This window comes from Carcharhinus amblyrhynchos, chromosome 24 (genome assembly GCF_965287045.1).
Source record: "Carcharhinus amblyrhynchos chromosome 24, sCarAmb.v2.hapA, whole genome shotgun sequence".
Taxonomy (NCBI): domain Eukaryota; kingdom Metazoa; phylum Chordata; class Chondrichthyes; order Carcharhiniformes; family Carcharhinidae; genus Carcharhinus; species Carcharhinus amblyrhynchos.
The window spans coordinates 46,160,913-46,185,999 of record NC_137347.1 but is presented as its reverse complement, the minus strand read 5'-3'; the positions used below and the strand labels follow the sequence as shown (position 1 = coordinate 46,185,999).

Sequence of the window (25,087 nt, the reverse complement as noted above, 5' to 3'; positions counted from 1 at the left end):
TTATAGAGACGTATAAGATAATGAAAGGGATGGATAGGGTAGAGGTAGAGAGATTCTTCCCGCTTAGAAAGGATAGCAGGACTTCAGGGCACAGCCTCAAGATAAGGTGGGTGCAGTTTAGATCGGAGTTGAGGAGGAACTTCTTCACTCAAAGTGTGGTGAATCTCTGGAATTCTCTGCCCGTTGAAGTGGTGGAGGCTACCTCGCTAAATATATTTAAGTCACGGGTAATAGGTTTTTGATAGACAAGGGAATTAAGGGGAGAGAGCGGGAAAGTGGAACTGATCCACTTCAGATCAGCCATGATCTTATTGAATGGCGGGGCGGGCTCGAGGGGCTAGTTGGCCTACTCCTGCTCCTATTTCTTATGTTCTTATGACACTTACCTGTGCACCCACAGCATGGTTACCTCGATTGGTTTTGGTTTTTGAAATCCAGTAGTGATTCCTGTTGGCATGATGTCAAGCTGGCTGGGTGGGAAGTTAGGATAAGGCCAGAAGCAGGCTTATGTTCACACCGCAATGAAGTTACTGTGAAAATCCCCTAGTTGCCACATTCTGGCACCTGTTTGGGTACATTGAGGGAGAATTTAGCATGGCCAGTGCACCTAACCTGCACATCTTTCGGACTGTGGGAGGAAACAGAGCATCCAGAGAAAACCGTCGTGGACACAGGGAGAGCATGCAGACTCCACACAGACATTGACCCAAGCCGGGAATCGGATTGGGATGCCCTTTTAAAGGAGCCTTGATCTCTGGATTCCTGACGTGGCTGGCTTTCTTAGGCTTCAGCTGACTGAATCTTGTTTCCACTTTGAAATTTTACAGAATGCTGCTCAATACTGCTGTGTAACATATGAACTTGGTTTGGAGGGTAGGTCTGATGAGGAAAGGTTGAGGAAGCTAGGGCTTTTCTCTTTAGAGCGGAGGAGGATGAGAGGCGACTTAATAGAGGTTTATAAGATGGTGAAGGGGATAGATAGAGCGGACGTTCAGAAACTATTTCCTCAGGTGGATTTAGCTGTTACTAAGGGGCATAACTATATGGTTCAAGGTGGGAGATAAAAGAGGGATGTCTGAGGTAGGTTCTTTACTCAAAGAGTTGTTGGGGTGTGCAATGGACTGCCTGCTGTGATAGTGAAGTTGGACACTTTAGGAATTTTCAAATGGACACTGGATAGGCACATGGAGCATACCAGAATGACAGGGAGTGGGATGGCTTGATCTTGGTTTCGGCCAAAGTTCGGCACAACATCCAAGGCCGAAGGGCCTGTGCTGTGCTGTACTGTTCTATGTTCTAACTTCAGGCTGGTTTTCTTGAATAGGCCGGTATTGATTCCAATATTTACTCTTACCAAAAATTCATCATTCAAACATTTCTACTAAATCATTCACTCTCTGCTCTGATTAATAAAACTAACTCCTCAGATCTTTTTATCTAACTGAAGTCTCACATCTGTGGTACCATTTTTGTAAAGCTCTTCACCCTTTTCTAAGCCTTGAAATCCTAAAGTGTGGTGTGCAGGGATCTTGTGCTTTCAGACTAAGTAGATTAAGGCATTCTCTTCAGTCCTTTATATCTTTTGTGGGAAGGGACAACAATGGTTTAGTTTTACAGTTTTGTTGAATTAGATTAATTTTAACTTGAAATATTTATCTGTGCTTTAAAATTTAAAATGTATTTTCTAGGCTGTTTGGGCTTTGGGAAACATTGCAGGTGACAGTGCAGTATGCAGGGACTTTGTCCTCCACTGTGCAATTCTTCCACCTTTGTTACAGTAAGTATTTTTATTTTCGAGAGATTTTCTTAATTATCTGAATGTCAATTTCACCAGCAGTGGATGAGAAGGAGAAAGGTTGTGTATGCTCTTCAGGGCAATAAATCTTTACCATAGAGTCTATCAAACTGAAGTGTTGAAAGTTGGAGTGCAAATTTAGTTTGGTGGCATATAGAATAATGGTTATTGACAATTAATGATTGTATACTGTGCACTCAACTATGTCTTTGACCAGGATTTAACGTACTGTAACAGTTGAGGGGATGGGGTGAAAATGAAGAGCACATGTTAAAGTATTAGTGTTAATATGTAAAAAGCTAGGTGGTTGTTAATTAGTTTCTAAATGCATCTATTGCTAAGTTTAAAATTTTCTTTTCCAGTTGAAATTATACAATGTGGTTTTGTCTACAGCATGTAGTTTATTTGTAATAATCTGATTATGTATTGAATTTTGTGCAAACATCTATGAGCATTTCATGCTTGTTTTGAGTTTATCCTTTGTTTTAGGTTATTGACAAAATCTACCAGACTCACAATGACAAGAAATGCTGTCTGGGCACTGTCCAACCTATGCAGAGGCAAAAATCCACCACCTGATTTTGAGAAGGTAAATATCCTCTGTTACATTGTTTTTGCAGTTGAGCAAAATTTCCAGATGAGGTACGATGTGTAACAACCAGAACACAATTCTGTGCGGGTGGGTAGTTTCAAGTTATTAAGTTTAAGTCTTCACCACTAATTTGTGAAATGCCAAATATTAAAGATCTCTTTTTCATTCTTGCAGGTATCTCCCTGTTTACCTGTGTTATCTAGGCTACTGTTCAGCAGTGATCCTGACTTGCTTGCTGATGCTTGTTGGGCATTATCTTATCTGTCAGATGGACCCAATGAAAAAATTCAGGCTGTTATCGACTCTGGGGTTTGCAGACGATTGGTGGAGCTCCTAATGTAAGTATATTTGCACAGAGATAGTATTCCTTATATCTTTTATGGTCATGGATTGAGTGCAAAGAGGTCAATTTTAAACCTTTTCATAAGTTTCAGGGTTTTGGCTACTAACTTGAGCATCAATTGGTGGATAAAGCTTTAAGTTAGAGAAAAACACAATTTTGGTAGTTAACAATTGTTCACTGATTTATTGCACTTTCATCAGTTTAAAGTTTCAAAATTCTGTTTAGGTTTGTAAAGGTATATTTTATGAATTTTCATGTGTTTTTTTTCATTAATATTTCCCCTTCTACATACGTGTCATGTCAAAGCTGATGGCCTGTTTCTATGCCTTTACCACTACCAGTTTGGATCAGATGTGGGTTATGAATGTTTTACACTGAAACAATAACGCTCTCCTCAACATCTTCAGTAGTACAGGAGTTGGCAGTTTCCTGCCTCCTGAAATGACTTCTAGGTTGTTAATGTTTGCATTGTTGGAACACCAAAGTGCTATGCTGTGCTCCGTCTACTTGGGGAATATTTTTTAAAAAATTAATCTATGATTTTTTTAACCAAAGCATATTAAAATTGTCCACTGTGACTAATATGAAATACTACTAAATGAAATATGTTGGATGTATAATTTCTGATGGGCGTTTTTGTAAATACCCTCACAGGCATAATGACTACAAAGTTGCATCACCAGCATTAAGAGCTGTGGGTAACATAGTAACAGGTGATGATATCCAGACACAGGTAACTGCATCACTGACATGTATGTTTGGAGTTAGTTGTAAATCAGTTATTATCTCTATTGGCTTTAGTTTAAAATAATTTGATGTTTTTCACGATTAGTTAATAGAAACTCTCTAAAAGACATTTTAATAAAGTTGATCTCCTTAAGTTTTAGTTTGCAGAAACTTGTTCCTTTTTAATGTAGAGATGGATTGTTTGGAAAATTACTGAAGCAAAATACTGTAACATTGTTGCACTCAATTGCAAAATTGTGTTTAGTGGCTTAATTTTTGTTCTGTCCAGGTCATATTAAATTGTTCAGCCTTGCCATGTCTTCTACATTTACTAAGTAGTCCAAAAGAATCCATAAGGAAAGAAGCTTGTTGGACTATTTCAAACATTACAGCTGGAAATAGAGCACAAATTCAGGTAGAGGAAAACAGTTTTCACTTGAAATTAGTGAATTTACACATTTGTATCCAATGTGTTTGATAAAATTAATTTAAATTTACTTAATAGTTCATAACTGCCTTGTGACATTTTGTCAAGGACTAGAATTTGAGAATTTTGAATTTTACATTTGTTTTCAATGGATTTTAAATTCTAATCTAATGGTTCTATAATCCTAAAATTAACTTTACTTGAAGACAATACCTGAAGTATTTTTCAAAAGTCTGCTAATAGCATCATGTCGTCTGCAGTTCCCCAAATGTTAAAGAGAGTTTAAATGCATCATACTGTAGTGTTGCTAAATGAGGTTGGGCCACTTTCTAGCCATTTGGAAATAACCACATTTAATACTTACTTGCTTCTGATTTTTTTTTACCATGGTGCAAAGTTCTATTTAAATTGTTGTTTGCTTCTTCCAAAGTTGTTACTGATGGAATGAGGAATTTTCTTTAATGTACACTTTTTTAAATATACAGATGGCAATTTTGTGGTGTCAGCTGTGATTTAGTTTGCAGGGCCCTCACTTTTGAATTGTCAAGTAGAAACATAGAAGCTGGAGTTGGTCATTCAGCCAATTGAGCTGCTTCACCATTCAACATGGTCATGGCTGATGCTCTTTCTCAATGCCATATCTATGGACTCTCTCCCAATACCCCTTCACACCTTTAGTGTCTAGAAATCTTATCCATTTCTTTCTTAAATATATTCAGTGAATTGGCCTCTACAGCCTCATTCTTCTAAATTCCAGTGAAATCAGCCCAGTCGCCCCAATCTCTCCCCATATGACAGTCTTGCCATCCCAGGAATTAGTCTCGTAAATCTTCACTGCACTCCTTCAATGACAAATATATCCTTGGATAAAGGTTCCAGGTTCCATTTCACCAAAGACCTGTACAGCTGCAGTAACACATCCTTGCTTTTGTACTCAAGACCTCTTGCCAACATACCATTTGCCTTTCCAATTGCTTGCTGTACTAGTGTACAAGGTATTTCCCAATCTAGCACCATTCAGATAATATTCTGCCATTCTGTTTCTCTGTCCAATGCGGATAACTGCACATTCATCCACATTATTCTGCATCTACCACACATTTGCTCAATCAAGTCACCTTGAAGCCTCTTAACATTCTCATCACCACTCGCATTTCCACCAAGTTTTGTGTCATTACCAAACTTAGAAACATTACTTTTGGTTCCCTCTTCCGAATTATTAATGTATGTGATGAATTGCTGGGACCCAAGCACGGATCCCTGCAGGACTCCTCTAGTCATCGCCTGCCATTTCAACACGGATCCATTTATCTTTACTCTTTGTTTCTTGTCTGCTAACCAGTTCTCAGTTCATGCCAATGTTACCCCCAATCTCATGCGCTTATGGACAGCACAATGGTTAGTGCTGCTGCCTCATTGCTGGAAGGTAAAATCCAATACCAGTGTCTTGTGCTTAAACAAAGGAGACTACAAGGGGATGAGGGAGGAGTTGGCCAAGGTAGACTGGGAGCAAAAACTTTATGGTGGGACAATTGAGGAATAGTGGAGGACTTTCAAAGCGATCTTCCACAGTGCTCAGCAAAAGTATATACCAGTGATAAGGAAGGACTATAGAAAAAGAGATAATCAGCCAAGGATATCTAAGGAAATAAGGAGGGTATCAAATTGAAAGAAAATGCACATACAAAGTGACAAAGATTAGTGGGAACCGAGAGGATTGGGAAATCTTTAAAGGTCTGCAGAAAGCCGCAAGAAAAGCTATAAAGAAAGGTAAGGTCAATTATGAGAGTAAACTAGCTGAGAATATAAAAACAGATAGCAGAAGTTCCTACAAATATATAAAATGATAAAGAGTGGCGAAAGTAAACACTGGTCCTTTCGAGGATGAGAAGAGGGATGTAATAACTGTAAATGAGAAAATGGCTGAGGTATTGAACAGATATTTTGTCAGTCTTCACAATGGAAAACACTAATAACATGCCAAAAATTGATGACAGGAGGACTATGGCAGGTGAGAACATAAAAACTATAATTATCACGAAAGAGGTAATGTTGGGCAAATTAATGGGGCTAAAGGTAGACAAGTCTCCTGATCCTGATGGAATGCATCATAGGATACTAAAAGAGATGGCGGGAGAAATAGCAAATGCACTAGTGGTAATTTACCAAAATTCGCTGGACTCTGGATTGTTTCCTGCAGATTGGAAAATAGCAAATGCGATGCCATTGTTTAAAAAAGGAGATAGACAAAAGGCAGGTAACTGTAGGTTGGTTAGCTTAACTTCTGTTGTAGGGAAAATGCTTGAATCTATCAGCAAGGAAGAAATAGTGAGACATCTGGATATAAATTGTCCCATTGGTCAGACAAGGCATGGGTTCATGAAGGGCAGGTCATGTTTGACTGATTTGGTGGAATTCTTTGAGAACATTACATGCGCAGTGGACAGTGGGGAACCTGTGGATGTGATGTGTCTGGATTTCCAGAATGCTTTTGACAAGGTGCCACACCAAAAACTGATACATAAAATAACGATGCACAGTATTACGGGTAATGTATTAGCATGGATAGAGGATTGGTTAATTAACAGAAAGCAAAGAGGGCCTTGTACAAGATATTGGTAAGGCCACACTTGGGATACTGTGTGCAATTCTGGTCACCCTATTATAGAAAGGATATTATTAAACTAGAAAGAGTGCAGAAAAGATTTACTAGGATGCTACCGGGACTTGATGGATTGAGTTATAAGGAGAGGCTGAATAGACTGGGACTTTTTTCTCTGGAGCGTAGGAGCTTGAGGGATGACATTATAGAAGTCTATAAAATAATGAGGGGCATAGACAAGGTAGATAGTCAATATCTTTTCCCAAAGGTAGGGGAGCCTAAAACTAGAGGGCATAGGTTTAAGGTGAGAGGGAGAGATACAAAAGTGTCCAGAGGGGCAATTTTTTCACACAGTGGTGATGAATGTCTGGAACAAGCTGCCACAAGTAGTAGTAGAGGCAGATACAAATTTATATTTTAAAAAGCATTTAGATAGTTACATGGGTACAATGGATATAGAGGGATATGGGCCAAATGCGGGCAATTGGAATGAGCTTAGGGGTTTTAAAAAGAAGGGCAGCGTGGACAAGTTGGGCCGAAGGGCCTGTTTCCATGCTGTAAACCTCTGACCCTGAGTGGGGGTAAATGGGTCTTTTTCTGGTTGGCGATCAGTGACTAGTGGCGTGCCTCAGGAATCAGTGTTGGGACCACAATTGTTTACGATTTACATAGATGATTTGGAGTTGGGGACCAAGTGTAGTGTGTCAAAATTCACAGATGACACTAAGATGGGTGGAAGAGCAAAGTGTGCAGAGGATGCTGAAAGTCTGTAAAGGGATATAGATAATCTAAGTGAGTAGGCGAGGGTCTGGCAGATGGAGTACAATGTTGGTAAATGTGAGGTCATCCATTTTGGTAAGAATATCAGCAAAATGGACCACTATGTAACTGGTAAAAAATTGCAGCATGCTCTGTGCAGAGGGATCTGGGTCTCCTTGTTCAGGAATCTCAAGGAGTTAGTTTGCAGGTGCAGCAGGTAATTAAGAAGGTAAGTGGAATTTTGTCCTTCATTGCTAGACGGATGGAGTTTAAAAACAGTGAGGTTATGTTGCAGCTGTATAAGATGCTGGTGAGGCCACACCTGGAGTACTGTATACAGTTTTGGTCTCCTTACTTGAGAAAGGATATACTGGCACTGGAGGGGGTGCAGGGGAGATTCACTAGGTTGATTCCAGAGTTGAGAGGGTTGGCTTATGAGGAGAGACTAAGTAGACTGCTCATTGAAATTCAGAAGAATGAGGGGAGATCTTATAGAAACATATAAGATTATGAAGGGAATAGATAAGATCGAAGTAGGGAAGTTGTTTCCACTGGTGGGTGAAACCAGAGCTAGGGGGCATAGCCTCAAAATAAGGGGAAGCAGATTTAAAACATAGAGCATAGAAAAACTACAGCACAAACAGGCCCTTTGGCCCACAAGTTGCACCGAACGTATCTCTATCTACTAGGCTTACTTATAACACTCAATCCTATTAAGTCCCATGTACTCATCCAGAAGTCTCTTAAAAGACCCTAATGAATCTGCTTCCACCACCACTGCCGGCAGTCGATTCCATGCACCCACCACCCCCGAGTGAAAAATTTATTCCTGACATCTGCTCTGTACCTACTGTTTCTTGATTTTCAGAAGGATTCTTGATTTTCAGAAGGCGTTTGACAAGGTGCCTCACAAGAGGTTGTTGCAGAATGTCAGGGGACATGGAGTTGTGGGTAGGGTGTTAGCGTGGATAGAGGATTGGTTGACAAATAGGAGGCAGAGAGTGGGGGTCAATGGGTGCTATTCGGATTGGCGGTTGGTGACTAGTGGAGTGCCCCAGGGGTCGGTGCTGGGGCCTCAGCTATTTACCATTTATATAGATGATCTGGAGGAGGGAACCGAGTGCATGGTGTCGAAATTTGCTGATGTCACCAAGATTGGTGGAACGACAAATTGCGCGGAGGGTGTGGAGAGTCTACAGAAGGATTTAGATAGGCTGGGCGAATGGGCCAGGAACTGGCAAATGGAATTTAATGTTGGTAAGTGCGAGGTGGTCCACTTTGGTAGGAATAATGGTAGGAAGGATTATTACTTACATGGCGAAAAACTGCAGCAGGCGACGGTGCAGAGGGACCTCAGGGTCCTTGTGCATGAGTCGCAAAAACCCAGCCTGCAGGTGCAGCAGGTGGTCAGGAAGGCTAATGGGATGCTGGCCTTCATAGCGAGGGGGATTGAATATAAAAGTAGGGAGGTCTTGCTGCGGCTGTATAGGGTATTGGTGAGGCCGCAGCTGGAGTACTGTGTGCAGTTTTGGGCGCCGTACTTGGAGGGAGTGCAGAGGAGGTTTACTAGGCTGATGCCGGAGTTGAAGGGGTTGAGCTATGAGGAGAGGCTGAATAAACTAGGCTTGTACTCGTTAGAGTTTAGAAGAATGAGGGGAGATCTCATTGAGACATATAAGATGATGAATGGGATGGATAGGATAGAGGTGGAGAGACTCTTCCCGCTCAGAAAGGACAGTAGGACTAGGGGGCACAGCCTCAAGATAAAGGGGGGGCGGTTTAGAACGGAGTTGAGGAAAAACTTCTTCACTCAAAGGGTGGTGAATCTCTGGAATTCTCTGCCCGTTGAAGTGGTGGAGGCTACCTCGCTAAATATTTTTAAGACGCGGGTTGATGGGTTTTTGATAAGAGAGGGGATTAAGGGTTATGGGGAGAGGGCGGGAATGTGGAACTGAGCCACGACAGATCAGCCAGGATCTTACTGAATGGCGGGGCAGGCTCAAAGGGCTAGATGGCCTACTCCTCCTATTTCTTATGTTCTTATGTACTCCCCAGCACCCTAAACCTGTGTCTTCTTGTGGCAGCCATTTCAGCCCTGGGAAAAAGCCGCTGAGAATCCACACAATCAATACCTCTCAACATCTTACACCTCTATCAGGTCACCTGTCATCCTTCACCTCTCTAAGGAGAAAAGACTGAGCTCACTGAACCTATCCTCATAGGCATGCCACCCAATCCAGGCAACATCCTTGTAAATCTCCTCTACATCCTTTCAATGGCTTCCACATCCTTCGTGTAATGAGGCAACCAGAACTGAGCACAGTACTCCAAGTGGGATCTAACCAGGGTCTTATAAAGCTGCAGCATTATCTCCTGACTCCTAAACTCAGTTCCTTGATTCATGAAGGCCGGTACACCATAAGCCTTCTTAAGGGTTGAAGTCCATCTGCCACTTCTCCGCCCAGTCTTGCATCCAACCTATGTCACGCTGCAACTTCTGACATCCCTCCAAACTATCCACAACACCTCCGACCTTCATGTCATCGGCAAACTTACCAACCCATCCCTCCACTTCCTCATCCAGGTCATTTATAAAAATCACAAACAGCAAGGGTCCCAGAACAGCTTCCTGGGGCTCTCCACTGGTGACCAACCTCCATGCTGAAAAAGACCCATCTACAACCATTCTCTGCCTTCTGCGGGCAAGCCATTTCTGGATCCACAAAGCAACATCCCCTTGGATCCCATGCCCCCTCACTTTCTCAATAAGCCTTGCATGGGGGACCTTATCGAACGCCTTGCTGAAGCCCACATAAACCGCATCTACCGCTCTTCCTTCATCAATGTGTTTAGTTACATTTTCAACAAACTCGACCAGGCTTAAAAGCACGATCGGTCTTTAACAAAGTTGTGCTGACTACTTTTGATCGTACTATACTTCTCTAAATATTCATAAATCCTGTCTCTCAGGATCTTCTCCATCAACTTACCAACCACTGAAGTTAGACTCACCGGTCGATAATTTCCTGGGCTATCTTCACTCCCTTTCTTGAATATAGGAACCACATCTGCAATCCTTCAGAACCTCTCCCATCTCCAGCGATGACACAAAGATCATCGCCAGAGGCTCTGCAATCCCTTCCCTCGCCTCCCACAGTAACCTGGGGTACATCCCATCCGGCCCCGGCGACTTATCTATCATGATGCTATTCAAAAGCTCCAACACATCCTCTTTCTTAATGTCCACATGCTCAAGCTTTTCAGTCCGCCGCAAGCCTGCAGTACAACCACCCAGATCCTTTTCCACTGTGAATACCGAAGTAAAGTATTCATTGAGCACCTCTGCTATTTAGGACTGAGTTGAGGAGGAACTTCTTCAAACAATGGGTTGTGAATTTGTGGAATTCACTGCCCAGTGAAGCAGTTGAGGCTATCTCATTGAATGTTTTTTAAGGCAAGGATAGATAAATGTTTGAACAGTAAAGTCGTTGGTAGAAGAAAGACTTGAATAAGGCACTCACTGAGTGTTACAATGGGCGGCATGGGCTTGTAGAGCCGGAGGGCCTGTTTCCTGTGCTGTGCTGTTCTTTGTTCTTTGAGTGCGCAAGCAACTGGAGCTGAGTCCACGAAAAGATCAGCCATGATCTTATTGAGTGGCAGAGCAGGCTCAAGGGGCCAGTTGGCCTACTCCTGCTCTTGGTTCTTATGTTCTCACAGCGCCAGAGACTAGGTTCAATTCCTAGCTTGGGTCATTGTCTGTGCGGAACCTACATGTCCTCTCTGTGTTTGCATGGATTTCCTTCGGTATTGCGGGAAATTCACCACTTCTGAGTCAGACCTGAAGGTTCAACAAACAGTTTTATTTGGACAAAACTTTGGGAGAAGCGTTGGCACTCTGCAGTACAGCCAGTTACCTTCTCAACTACACAATGGTTGTTGAGCATCTTTTATACTTTTCAGATAATAGACAGTACAGACATTTAGCCATTAGCACATCGTTACAAGTTGAGTGGACAGGTACGGACATCGACAGTTAACACATCGTTATACATAGACAAGTATGGACATTGACAGTTATCACATCATTGTACATTAGAGTAGATACATTTATGCAGTTATGTCCTCTAGCAATGGCGGATCTTGTTACATACATTTAAGCATTTATGTCCCCATCAGTAGCTGATCTCATTATCAAACTCATTGTTGTGGGTCTGCTTTTATCTCAAGTTTAAGGTGCCTCAAGGTCTGACCTAGTTCCTACAGTAATTTAAACACTACAGGTTTTAACTCTTTGTGTAATGTCTGTGCCCAAAGTCAGTGCCTCTTAATGTCCCTTCCCAGTGTCCATTTTGTGTGCCAGGTAACCATTTTATGTCCTTTACTTTGATTTCACTCCAACATCTGGGTACTCCGGTTTCCCCCCACAGTCTAAAAGATGTGCTATTTAGGTCATGCTAAATTCTCCCTCAGTGTACCTAAACAGGTGCAGGAGTGTGGTGATGAGGGGATTTTCACAGTAACTTCTTTGCAGTGGTATTATAAGCCTACTTGTGACACTGATAAACTTTAATTTTAAGAACATAAGAACATAAGAAATAGGAGCAGGAGTAGGCCATCTAGCCCTTCGAGCCTGCCCCGCCATTCAATAAGATCATGGCTGATCTGTTGTGGCTCAGTTCCACTTTCCCGCCCTCTCCCCATAACCCTTAATCCCCTCTCTTATCAAGAACCCATCAACCCGCTTCTTAAAAATATTTAGCGAGGCAGCCTCCACCACTTCAACGGGCAGAGAATTCCAGAGATTCACCACCCTTTGAGTGAAGAAGTTCCTCCTCAACTCCGTTCTAAACCGCCTCCCCTTTATCTTGAGGCTGTGCCCCCTAGTCCTACTGTCTTTTTTGAGCGGGAAGAGTCTCTCCACCTCTATCCTATCCATCCCATTCATCATCTTATACGTCTCAATGAGATCTCCCCTCATTCTTCTAAACTCTAACGAGTACAAGCCCAGTTTATTCAGCCTCTCCTCATAGCTCAATCCCCTCAACTCCGGTATCAGCCTAGTAAACCTCCTCTGCACTCCCTCCAGGGCCAAAATATCCTTGCGCAGGTGCGGCGCCCAAAACTGCACACAGTACTCCAGCTGCGGCCTCACCAATGCCCTATACAGCTGCAGCAAGACCTCCCTACTTTTATATTCAATCCCCCTCGCTATGAAGGCCAGCATCCCATTCGCCTTCCTGACCACCTGCTGCACCTGCAAGCTGGGTTTTTGCGACTCATGCACAAGGACCCCGAGGTCCCTCTGCACCGTCGCCTGCTGCAGTTTTTCGCCACGTAAGTAATAGTCCTTCCTACCATTCTTCCTACCAAAGTGGACCACCTCACACTTGCCAACATTAAATTCCATTTGCCATTTCCTGGCCCATTCGCCCAGCCTATCTAGATCCTTCTGCAGACTCTCCACACCCTCCGCACAATTTGCCTTTCCCCCAATCTTGGTGTCATCAGCAAATTTCGACACCCTGCACTCGGTTCCCTCCTCCAGATCATCTATATAAATGGTAAATAGCTGAGGCCCCAGCACAGACCCCTGGGGCACTCCACTAGTCACCAACCGCCAATCCGAATAGCACCCATTGACCCCCACTCTCTGCCTCCTATTTGACAACCAATCCTCTATCCACGCTAACACCCTACCCCCAACTCCATGTCCCCTGACCTTCTGCAATAACTTCTTATAGAAGACTTTATCTAAATCTAAAAGGTGAGGTCACACCTGGAATATTGTGTGCAGTTTTGGTCTCTTTAACTGAGGTAGGATGTTCTTGCTATGGAGGAGGTGCAGAGAAGGTTTACCAGACTGATTCCTGGGATGGCTGGACTGATGTTTGAGGAGAAATTGAGTTGGTTAGCATTATATTTGGGGGAATTCAAAAGAATGAGGGAGAATCTCATAGAAACCTATAAAATTCTAACAGGACTAGACAGGGTAAATGAAGGAAGAGTATTTCTGATGGGGAGGCCAATTTTAAGGGTGTTCAGATGGTCAGTGGATAGGCATATGGATAACAGAATAGTTTAGGCTAGGACGTCATTAGATTGGTTCCACTGGTCGGCACAACATCAAGGGCCGAAGGGCCTGTACTGCGCTGTAATGTTCTATGCTCTATGAGGAAGTCCAAAACCAGGGTTCATAGCATAAGGATATAGAGTAAATCTTTTAAGATTGAGATAAGGAGAAATTTCTTCATCCAGAGAGTGGTAAGTGCATGGAATTTGCTACCACAGAAAGCAGTTGAGGCCAAAACATTTTATGTTTTTAAGAAGGAATTGAATATAGTTCTTGGGGTGAAGAGGGTGATCAGGCTATTGAATTCAATGATCAGCGTGAACCAATTCACACCTCATACCTTCATTGTTTCCTTTGTTTTGATTTAGGACGCTAGTTTCTGATTGGACCTCTTCACTTTCTATCCTAATTGTTCCTTAAATGGCCCCATACACCAAGGTTATTTAACTCCTCATTGCATAATACCAAATCTAGGATAGCATGTTCCCCAGCTGGATCCTCAACATACTGGCCCAAAAAGCCACCTGGTATGGAATTCATCTACCATGGTATTGTTATAAATTTGATTTGCCAACTCTATATGTAGATTAAAGTCACCCTTGTTACATGCATCTCACATTTCCTGATTTAATGCTGTCCCCTATCATATCACAAACAAAAACAAAAAATGCTGGAAAATTTCAGCAGGTCTGACGGCGTCTGTGGGGAGAGAATCGAACCAACGTTTTGCGTCAGGATGACTCTTTGTCCATCCAGACTTGAAGCGCTGGCTGTATTCTCTTAATTTGTAAATTGAGTTTGTATCTTTATTTGCCCTGTTTGTGAACTGATACCCCACTCCGAAAGCTAGTGACTTATGCTACCAAATAAACCTGTTGGACTTTAACCTGGTGTTGTGAGACTTCCTACTGTGTTTACCTCAGTCCAATGCCGGCATCTCCGCATCATGTCTATTCTCTCTCAACAGAGGATGTCAGACCTGCTGAGATTTTCCAGCACTTTCTGTTTTGGTTTCAGATTCCAGCATTTGCAGTATTTTGCCTCTACCCTACCTTATGTTGTAAAAAATCAGCCTGTTTTAACCCTTATACGGTGGACAAATAACTTTGAGTAGACGTCTTATTAGTACAAACAATATTTATTTAAACCCACACAATCAATAATCACCCACCCGACCAACAATAAGTTATCTTACAGAAAATACTAGAATTCAAGTACAATACAAGACCTTGACTTAATTGTGTGTGACTGACAAATACCCAAACAGATACTGGCCTTTATCTGTATGCTGGTCTTGGTAGTTGTCTGTGTAGTTTGGTCCTTTGCTCTGGTCTGGCATTCTGGCTGTAGTCTCTCTTTCTTCCTTCTCGGGTGTGGTGGCTCTCCTCTTGCTGGCGATGTTCACCATTGTTGTAGCTCGTTCGTGGGATCAGAGAGAGAGAGAGAGATTCCTGGTTGTGCAGCATCCTTTATACCCCATTTGGCTTCACGCCCCTTTTTTTGGCCATTGCCAATCAATCGATCAGGACTTGATCACCCTGATCGATAAGAGTCCAATCAGGTGCTACCACACCGATCTCTGGGTGTGTCCCCGGTGGCCATGCCTGTAGGTGTTATAGGCACATAGGTCACATACCTTCCTCCTAAATAAGGATTCACGGTGCCTTTACGTCTGGCACACAACCCAGTGTGATCAGAAAGTCTCTTTCATCCTGGAGATGGCCCATATCCTGTGTATTCACTCATCAGGGTTGTAGCCTGTTTGTCTCTGTCTTTAAACTGCAGCCTGTCAGTTTAGTTTCTTGCCCAGTTATCCCAGAGGGCTTTACAAAACGCCATTTTAGATGGCCTGTTTGGCTACACTTAGCACTACTGTTTGGAAGCGTAAAGATAACTCCCGCTAATGTTTTGCGTCCTTGTTGCTTCTTGGCTCCATCCAGACTGATTTTACATCTAGGCTGGAATTCTCCCAGAAAAATTCTAAGTTCTTAATTTGCGTGAGAACAGGAGTAACTCCCGCTGACATTTTTTTGCAGGATTTTCAGATTGAATCTCTGACACTCTGTGCATCACAGGTACAGCAAGATTCCCTCTGAATATCTGAGGATGGGACCTATTCCCACTGGAGAGGTCAGCAGCATAGCCGCACCCCCCTCCCCTAGCATCAATAGCAGACCACTTCATTGCCAGCCCCCATGTCCCCACTCCCTGGCCATCCCCCAATCGTGATGTAGAGATGCTGGCGTTGGACTGGGGTAAACACAGTAAGAAGTCTCACAGCACCAGATGAGAGTCCAACAGGTTTATTTGGTAGCAAAAGCCACTACCTTTCAGAGTGCTGCTCCTTTGTCAGATAAGTGGGAATTCTGTTCACAAACAGAGCATATAACGACACAAACTCAATTTACAAAATAATGGTTGGAATGCGAGTCTTTATAGGTAACAAAGTCTCAAAGGTACAGACAATGTGAGTGGAGAGAGGGTTAAACACAGGTTAAAGAATTGTGTATTGTCTCCTGACAGGACAATTTGTGAAATTTTGCAAGCTCAGGCAAGTTGTGGGGGTTACAGATAGAGTGACATGAACCCAAGATCCTGGTTGAGGCCAGTCTCATGTGCGGAACTTGGCTATCAGTCTCTGCTCAATGGCTCTGCATTGTCTTGTATCACGAAGGCTGCCTTGGAGAACGCTTACCTGAAGATCAGAGGTCGAATGCCTGTGACTGCTGAAGCTTTCCCCAACAGGAACCTGGTGGTTGTCGAGTGGTGTTCATTCGCCCATTGTCGCGGCATCTGCATGGTCTCCCTAATGTACCATCCCTTGGACATCCTTTCCTGCAGAGTATCAGTTAGACAACATTGGCCAAGTTGCAAGAGTTTGTACCATGTACCTGGTGGATGGTGTTCTCATGCGAGATGATGGCATCCGTGTCGATAATCCGGCATGTCTTTCAGAAGTTGCTGTGGCAGGATTGTGTCGTGTCATGGCCACTGTTCTCCTGAAGGCTGGGTAGTTTGCTACAGACAGTGGTCTCTTTGAGGTTGTGCAGTTGTTTGAAGGCAAGAAGTGGGGGTGTGAGGATGGCCTTGGCGGGATGTTTGTCTTCATCAGTGACATGTTGAAGGCTCTGGAGAAGATGTTGTAGCTTCTCCACTCTAGGAAAGTAGTGGACGACAAAGGATACTCTGTCGGCTGTGTCCCGTGTTTGTCTTCTGAGGAGGTCGGCATGATTTTTCATTGTGGCACGTCAGAACTGTCGATCAATGAGTCAAGCGCCGTATCCTGTTCTTATGAGGGCACCTGTCAGCGTCTCGAGGTATCTGTTGTGACCCTCCTCGTCTGAGCAGATCCTGGATATATGGAAGGCTTGTCCATAGGGGATGGTTTAGTTAATGTGTTTAGAGTGGAAGCTGGAGAAGTGGAGCATTGTGAGGTTATCCGTGGGCATGGGGTACAGTGAAGTGCTGTGGTGACCATCCTTGATGGAGATGCGTGTGTCCAAAAATGCAACCAATTCCAGAGAGTAGTCCATGGTGAGTCTGATGGTGGATTGGAACTTGTTGATGTCATCATATAGTTGTTTCAGTGACTGTTCACCATGAGTACAAAGGAAGAAAATGTCATCGATGTATCGAGTGTATAGCATCGGATGAAGGTCCTGTGCAGACGTCTTGTTCGAACCTCTGCGTGAAGATGTTGGCATATTGAGGTGCGAATTTGGTCCCCATGGCTGTTCCGTGTCTGGATGAAGAACTGGTTGTTGAAGGTGAAGACATTGTGGTCCAGGATAAAGCGGATGAGTTGTAAAATTGCATCTGGAAGCTGGCAGTTGTCGGCGTTGAGTACTGAGGCAGCTGCAGCAATGCCATTGTCGTGGGGGATGCTGGTGTAGAGTGCCAAGACATTCACTGTGGCAAGGAGTGCTCTGGTTCAACTGCTCCACGTGTGCTGAGTTTCTGTAGGAAATCTGTAGACTGAGGGAAGATCGTCATCCTCCCTCACTCTGCCACAGATCCCTAATGCAGTATGAAGGTGAGGCCACCTCCACCTATCGCCCACCCCCTCTGTCCCTTCCCCTTGGCATTGCCGATGCCTGGTGGGCAGTTCCAAGCTGCCCCTTGGGCATTGTCAGTTTGTCCCTTGGGCTGTACCAGGGGTCCAGGCTGGTACTCCCCAGGGGCCCCTCTCCCTTATCCCTGACCTCCTCCAGAGGCCTCCATTGCCTCTCTTCACTCCAGCAGGAATGGGGCACCTGTTACCTGATATAGGGAGCTGTTGTAAACCCCGATGGAGTGAACCACTCCTGGCAGGGTGGGGTGGGGGAGGTGGGTAGAAGGACGCTAACAGGCCTGGAGACTTCAGTCCTATGCTCACTAATAAGATGGAAGTGTGGATTAGCATCTGTAATCAGCTCTGTGCTGATTTTTGAAAATCTTTGCTGCAGAAGCCTGTCGCCCAATAGTTAGCCTGCACAACAGCTTCCACTAATGTTTCCTGCTCACTGTGCTGCTGGAGCACTGTAACGGGATGGGAGAATCCACCCCGTCTCCCCCTGCCCCCGCCCTAGATTTCCTGAGCCAATGTCACTTCACGCGATTGCACAGATTTCACCCTTAATTAATAACACCACCTCACCACCTCTCCCTTTTTGTCTGTCCTTCCTAAATATTGAATATCCTTGGATATTCAGTTCCTAGCCTTGGTCACCCTGCCGCCATGTCTCTGGAATTGCAATCATATTGTACACATGTATATCAATTTGCGCTGTTAATTCATCTACCTTTTTGCAAATACTCTGATGCATCTGATACACTGCCTTGCAATTTGTCTTTTTAACATTGTTACACGTGAGTTTTTTGTACGATGGCCCCTATAATGGGGCAGCACAATGGTTGGCTCTGCTGCCTCACTGCACAGGGCCATGGGTTCAATTCCCAGCTTAGATCTCTCTGTGCGGACTCTGCACGTTCTCCCCATGTCTGTGTGGGTTTCCTCTGGGTGCTGCGGTTTCCTCCCACAGTCCGAAAGGTTAGGTGCAAAAGCCATGCTAAATTCCCCTTCAGTGTACCTGAACAGGTGTCAAGAGTGTGGCGACTAGGGGATTTTCACTTCACTGCAGTGTTAATGTAAGCCTACATGAGACATCAATAAGTAAACGTTATTTGCTGCTAATCATTGCTTCGTCTGTCTTCCAGTTTTGCTTTCTACTTTTCTGTCATTCATCTCTACCTCTGTCTCCCCGTTCAGGTTTCCAAACCCCTGCCACTCTAGTTTAAACCCTCCCAAAAATCACTAGTAAATATCCCTGCAGTGATATTAGTCCTGGTCATGGTAAGGTGCAACCGGTCCAACTTGTACAGGTCCCATCTTCCCCAGAATCAGTTCTAATGCCTCAGGAATTCAAATCACTCCCTCTGCACTATCTCTGCAGTCACTCATTTATCTGATCGATTCTATTCCTGCTCTGGCTAGCATGTGGCACAGTTAAATCCTCAGATTACTAATACTGGGGTCCTGCTTTTTAATTTATTGCCCTGTATTCCCTCCTTTACCATGCAGCTGAACCACTTAGGTTATTACTGATCTGCTTCTTGCTTCAGTTTGTAGGTTCCAATTCCTACTTCAGAACTTTGAGTGTAAATCAAGGCCAACAGTCCTATTCAGTACTGAGAGTGCTGGAGTGTCAGAAGTGCTGTTTTGTTTTTGAAAATACATTAAACCAAGGTCAGCCCTGTCTGCTGTCCAGGTAGACATTATTTTGAATAAGAGCAGGGAAGTTATCCCTGGCCAGTATCTATCTTTCAATCAATATCACTAAATGCGGATTAGATCATCGTTGTTACATTGCTGTTTGCAGGATGGTTTGTAATTATGAAAGCTGCTATTAACATCCATGTCTCTTTTTTTTGTTCACTTCCTTTATTAAATAATTTTGGGTTTTCAGGCTGTAATAGATGCAAACATCTTCCCAGTGCTGATAGACCTTCTTCAGAAAGCAGAATTTCGAACAAGGAAAGAGGCAGCATGGGGCATCACAAATGCAACTTCTGGAGGAACACCTGAACAGATTAAGTGAGTGACATAAACATTTTATTTGTTTTATTTTACCTCATTGTTTCCAGTCACTTTTTCCCTAATAAATTGTCAAACATTTTTATATCCTTTGTCAGTCCCTTTACAGGCTCCCATTTGGTACTTCTGACCATCAGTTTCGTTGGCTTTTGTTGTTCTTTGTATTTTTCCCGTTCAAGGAATCCATGATAATCTTCCAGAAATACTAGGGAACAGAGACTCTCGTATGAAGGAGGAACTAAAAGAAATCCTTATTAATCAGGAAATTGTACTGGGGAAATTGCTGGGATTAAAATGCGATAAGTCCCCAGGACCTGATGCTCTGCATGCCAAGTACTGGAGGAAGTGGCCCTAGAAATAGTGGACCCATTGGTATCATTTTCCAGCATTCTATAGACTCTGGAAGGGTTCCAGTGGATTAGGGGGTAGCTAATGTAATCCCGCTTTTTGAAAAAGGAGGGAAAGAGAAAATGGAATTACAGGCTGGCTATCCTGACATCAGTGGTGGGGAAAATGCTGGCGCCAACTATTAAGGATGCAATAACTGAGATTTAGAAAGTGGTTACAGGATAAGTCCAAGTCCGCATGGATTTATTAAAGGGAAATCATGCTTGACAAATCTTCTGGAATTTTTTGAAGATTGAGTTTTTTGGAGGGGTAACCAAGAAGGTAGATGAGGGCAGTACAGTTGATGTTGTCAAATGGACTTTAGCAAGGCCTTTGACAAGGTACCACATGGTAGGTTGTTGCATAAGGTTAAATCTTATGGGATCCAGGGTGAGGTAGCTAAATGGATACAAAATTGGCTTGATGACAGAAGCCAGAGGGTGGTTGTAGAGGATTGTTTTTTAAACTGGAGGCCTGTGACCAGCAGTGTGCCTCAGGGATCAGTGCTGGGTCCACTCTTATTTGTCATTAATATAAATGATTTGGATGAGAATATAGGAGGCATAGTTACTTAGTTTGCAGACGACACCAAAGTTGGTGAAATTGTGGTCAGTGAAGAAAGTTTATCTTAGAATGCAACAGGATCTTGATCAATTGGGCCAGTGGGCTGACGAGTGGCAGATGGAGTTCAATTTGGATAAATGCGAGGTGATGCATTTTGGTAGATTGAACCAGGGCAGGACATACTCAGTTAATGGTAGGGCGTTGGGCAGAGTTACAGAACAGAGAGATCTAGGGGTACGTGTTCATAGCTCCTTGAAAGTGGAGTCACAGGTGGACAGAGTGGTGAAGAAGATATTTGGCATGCTTGGTTTCGTTGGTCAGAACATTGAATGCAGGAGTTGGGACGTCTTGTTGAAGTTGTACAAGACATTGATAAGGCCACACTTGGAATACTGTGTGCAGTTCTGGTCACCCTATTATAGAAAGGATATTATTAAACTAGAAAGAGTGCAGAAGAGATTTACTAGGATGCTACTGGGACTTGATGGTTTGAGTTATAAGGAGAAGCTGGATAGGCTGGGACTTTTTTCTCTAGAGCTTAGAATAAGAAATAGGAGCAGGAGTAGGCCATCCAGCCCTTCGAGCCTGCCCCGCCATTCAATAAGATCATGGCTGATCTGTCGCTGCTCAGTTCCACTTTCCCGCCCTCTCCCCATGACCCTTAATCCCCTCTCCTATCAAAAACCCATCAACCCGCGTCTTAAAAATATTTAGCGAGGCAGCCTCCACCACTTCAACGGTCACAGAATTCCAGAGATTCACCACCCTTTGAGTGAAGAAGTTCCTCCTCAACTCCGTTCTAAACCGCCCCCCTTTTATCTTGAGGCTGTGCCCCCTAGTCCTACTGTCTTTTTTGAGCGGGAAGAGTCTCTCCACCTCTATCCTATCCATCCCATTCATCATCTTATACGTCTCAATGAGATCTCCCCTCATTCTTCTAAACTCTTAGGAGTACAAGCCCAGTTTATTCAGCCTCTCCTCATAGCTCAACCCCCTCAACTCCGGTATCAGCCTAGTAAACTTCCTCTGCACTCCCTCCAAGGCCAAAATATCTTTGCGCAGGTGCGGCGCCCAAAACTGCACACAGTACTCCAGCTGCGGCCTCACCAATGCTGAGGGGTGATCTTATAGAGGCCTATAAAATAATGAGGGGCACAGATGAGCTAGATTTTCAACATCTTTTCCCAAAGGTAGGGGAGTCTAAAACTAGCGGGCATAGGTTTAAATTGAGAGGAGCAATTTTTCCCACACACAAGACGGTGAGTGTCTGGAACAAGCTGCCAGAGGTGGTAGTAGAGGCAGGTACAATTTTGTCTTTTAAAAAGCATTTAGACAGCTACATGGATAAGATGGGTATAGAGGGATATGGGCCAAATACGGGCAATTGGGACTAACTTTGGGATTTTAAAAAAAGGGCAGCATGGACAAGTTGGGCCGAAGGGCCTGTTTCCGTGCTGTAAATGCCTATGACTCTGACTTCATAAAGCAGGAGTGGGATACTGAAAGTACACGATCGGCCATGATCATATTGAATGGTGGTGCCGGCTCAATGGGCCGAATGGCCTATTCCTCCACCTATTTTCTATGTTCTATAACAGCTATAGAAATTTATGTTAATACTACAGAATATCTTTGTATATTTTTCTTTTTTTTCAGGTATCTTGTAAGCTTGGGTTGTATTAAGCCGTTGTGTGACCTACTGACAGTTATGGACTCAAAAATAGTTCAAGTTGCCCTAAATGGGCTGGAAAATATTTTGAGGCTTGGAGAGCAGGAGGCTAAACAAAATGGAACGGGGATTAATCCGTACTGTAGCCTAATTGAAGAAGCTTATGGTAGGAGAAATGCTAAAAAAAAATTCAAAAATCCTAATGATACTTATGAGAGATCCAAAATAAATTTGTCCTATTCCTTTCTCACAGGTCTCGATAAAATTGAATTTTTGCAGAGCCATGAGAATCAGGAAATTTATCAGAAGGCCTTTGACCTTATTGAGCATTACTTCGGTGTGGAGGAAGAAGACAGTAGTATAGCGCCACAAGTGGATGAGATTGCACAGCAATTCCTCTTTCAACAGCAAGAGGCCCCCATGGAGGGTTTCCAGTTGTGAAGTGTGCAAGAAATGACCAGCAAATGCATACCCCATCCTTGGTGACCCATCCAACCACACACATTTAGTTGAAAAGAGTGACAGGAAACTTTTTTTCTTCTCAAACAATTTTTTCCCCAAAGGAAAAATTAATTTAGTAAAATGTCCTGCTTTTTTAATTTTTGAATGGTAGAGTTGTTGGGTAACTGTTGCATTCCCCCTTTGTTTGTTTAATGTTGCATTGGAGCTCTTATTTTTTTCAGTTTGTGCACTGTGGTGCATCTGTAAAAGGCAATTCTCCCAGAAATAAAGCTAGAGAAAGTCCAGTAAACATTAAACTTAACTCTGCTAGATTGAAATATTCAAGGAATGCTTGCAATTTATTTTTCCATAGCAGTGAAAGATTTTAAGGTGGGGCATTTGAGTTAGCATTTAACTGATGTAACTAAACTTCTTTAAAAGATTGCTTATGTCGATAATTAAGGCAGCCCTTGACATATTGTCATTTATGAATGACTGCTACCATATTTGGGTAAACAGGCAATTTGAACAATTAAATGGTAAAATGTACAGGTGTTGCAAAGAATTGTCTTTCGGATGGATTTTTATCTGGCTTTTTTGAAGGTTGCTGGGTGGATGGGTGTGAGAGTGCTTTAAATTCTTCAGTGAGTAATTACGGGCGGTACGATAGCACAGTGGTTAGCACTAATGCTTCACAGCTCCAGGGACCTGGGTTCGATTCCCAATTTGGGTCATTGTCTGTGTGGAGTTTGCATATTCTCCTCGTGTCCGCGTGGGTTTCCTCCGGGTGCTCCGGTTTCCTCCCACAGTCCAAAGATGTGCAGGTTAGGTTGATTGGCCATGCTAAAATTGCCCCATAGTGTCCTGAGATGCGTAGGTTAGAGGGATTAGTGGGTAAATGTGTAGGGATATAGAGGTAGGGCCTGGGTGGGATTGTGGTTGGTGCAGACTCGATGGGCCAGATGGCCTCTTCCTGCACTGTAGGGTTTCCATGATTCTATGAGTATGTAGAAATCATAGAAATGTATGTATCTGTTTTCAAAGATATACTCCTAGAAGTTCCAATGGATCTTATAATGAATGGGTGCCTACTGTGCTAATTCTGAATTCAGTGAACTATCGTGGCTGTAATCAAATAATCAGTTGCTTGGTTGCAATTGATGTTAATCAAGGATGGAACCAATATTCTAATTAGAAATTTCAGAGCAATGTATTTTGGAAACAAGAGAGCATTCAGAATTGGAAAAAGACTTATTTTGAGGAGTTTAAATGTATATTCGCTAATGCTAGAACTGTTAAATGTTGAAAAACTTTGGTTTGTTTGATTATGGTTTAATTTAAACATTCAAATTTGATTTCTGTATTTTATTTTCCTCTTTAGAAAGAGAAGGAAGGTTAGAAATTTTGGTAATAGTTGGACAAAGAGCGGGACAGCTTAATGTAAGCTGATATATAGCTGGGGGAAAATTGTAAACTGTGTGCTGTGTTAATGAAAATTCAAGTGTCTGGCCTTTCCAGGTGTTGCATTACAGCAGCTGCTGATCATGGATTTAAAAAAATACAAATTTGATCTATCTAAAAATTTGAGAGTATTTAATGTGTAAACTGAAAGCTGCAGAATGCAAATCTCTAAATGTCAGTCCTTACCTGTTTCATGTGTTAATTTAGAATAATGATAAAAATGTATTTGTCCCTTGCCAAGCCACTGGTTCAAAATCATTGCAACTATACTTGCCAATCTGCCAAGTTTTAAAGCACAATTGGATAGCTATTTTCCATCTGTAAACTTGCTTAAGTTTATTCAGCAGCTGCCTGTTGCGTACCCAAACTCCATGTTTGTCTTCAGAAAATCTGCAAAATAAACTAATTGTAATTAATCCCAATTGTTACCTTTACCTGGGAGATCCGCAATGCTTTGTTTGGCAACTGAGCAATGCGCAATGGTTAAACTAAATTGCCAGATTTAGATTTCAGTTTGTTTAGAATTTTTTTTTAAGTGATTAGATTGAAGTAAAGTAAGAATAAATTTATTTATCTAAACTGCTTTTTATTACAAAATGGCTTAGAAAATAGAATCTGAAATTACAATGCAAATTACAGATATACTGCATCTTACTTTGCTATTACTTCGCCCTTTAGATATAAAGTGCACAGGGAAAAGGGAACAAATTTACTGTAGGGATGAAATTTAAAAAATGAACAAACTTGAAGCAAGTATACAGATTTAAGCCAATTTTATTAATGAAAAGAAACAAATTTTGTTCTGAGCACTTCTAAAATTTTACTGATAATATTGTGCTTTGGCAAGGGAATACGTTGTCTACATTCTAACAGATTTGACATTTGCACACATTGCATACATACCAGTATCACACTTCTACATCTATAATTTTAGAGGAAATGGCTTCCATAATGAATTCTGGTATACAATTCTTTGAGGAGTAGGATTATATGTTGAACAAGGAGAGTGCATTCATGAGACAAACTGTGAATTTTAATTATTGAATTCTATTGAATATTGAAAAAGCCATTTTTCTCTACCTCTGCCACTGTGATCATCTTTGCCGAGGGGGTTGGGGACAGCTGTGATGGGGGTTGGGAGGATGTGCAAACAGATCACACAATAAACATTAGAGATC

At 42.7% G+C, this 25,087-nt stretch overlaps 1 protein-coding gene across 6 annotated transcripts in view; it reads left to right on the top strand.

Moving 5' to 3' along the window:
* LOC145357985 (importin subunit alpha-7) overlaps positions 1-25,087 on the top strand; it is a 153,793-nt gene that overhangs the window by 120,225 nt on the left and 8,481 nt on the right. For 2 of the 6 annotated variants that reach the window (XR_013889409.1, XM_080211636.1), the window contains exons 7-13: positions 1,689-1,777; positions 2,285-2,384; positions 2,562-2,725; positions 3,385-3,463; positions 3,746-3,871; positions 19,260-19,387; positions 23,830-23,888. Coding sequence is in view for 4 of the 6 variants with exons in the window: in XM_080211636.1 (XP_080067762.1) it covers positions 1,689-1,777; positions 2,285-2,384; positions 2,562-2,725; positions 3,385-3,463; positions 3,746-3,871; positions 19,260-19,387; positions 23,830-23,887 (744 nt within the window). In the remaining 2 variants the exon portion in view is untranslated. Of the gene's footprint in view, positions 1-1,688; positions 1,778-2,284; positions 2,385-2,561; positions 2,726-3,384; positions 3,464-3,745; positions 3,872-19,259; positions 19,388-21,994; positions 24,453-25,087 lie in introns of those variants that run through there. The other 4 variants (XM_080211635.1, XR_013889408.1, XM_080211634.1 and 1 more) reach the window with 4 other exon arrangements.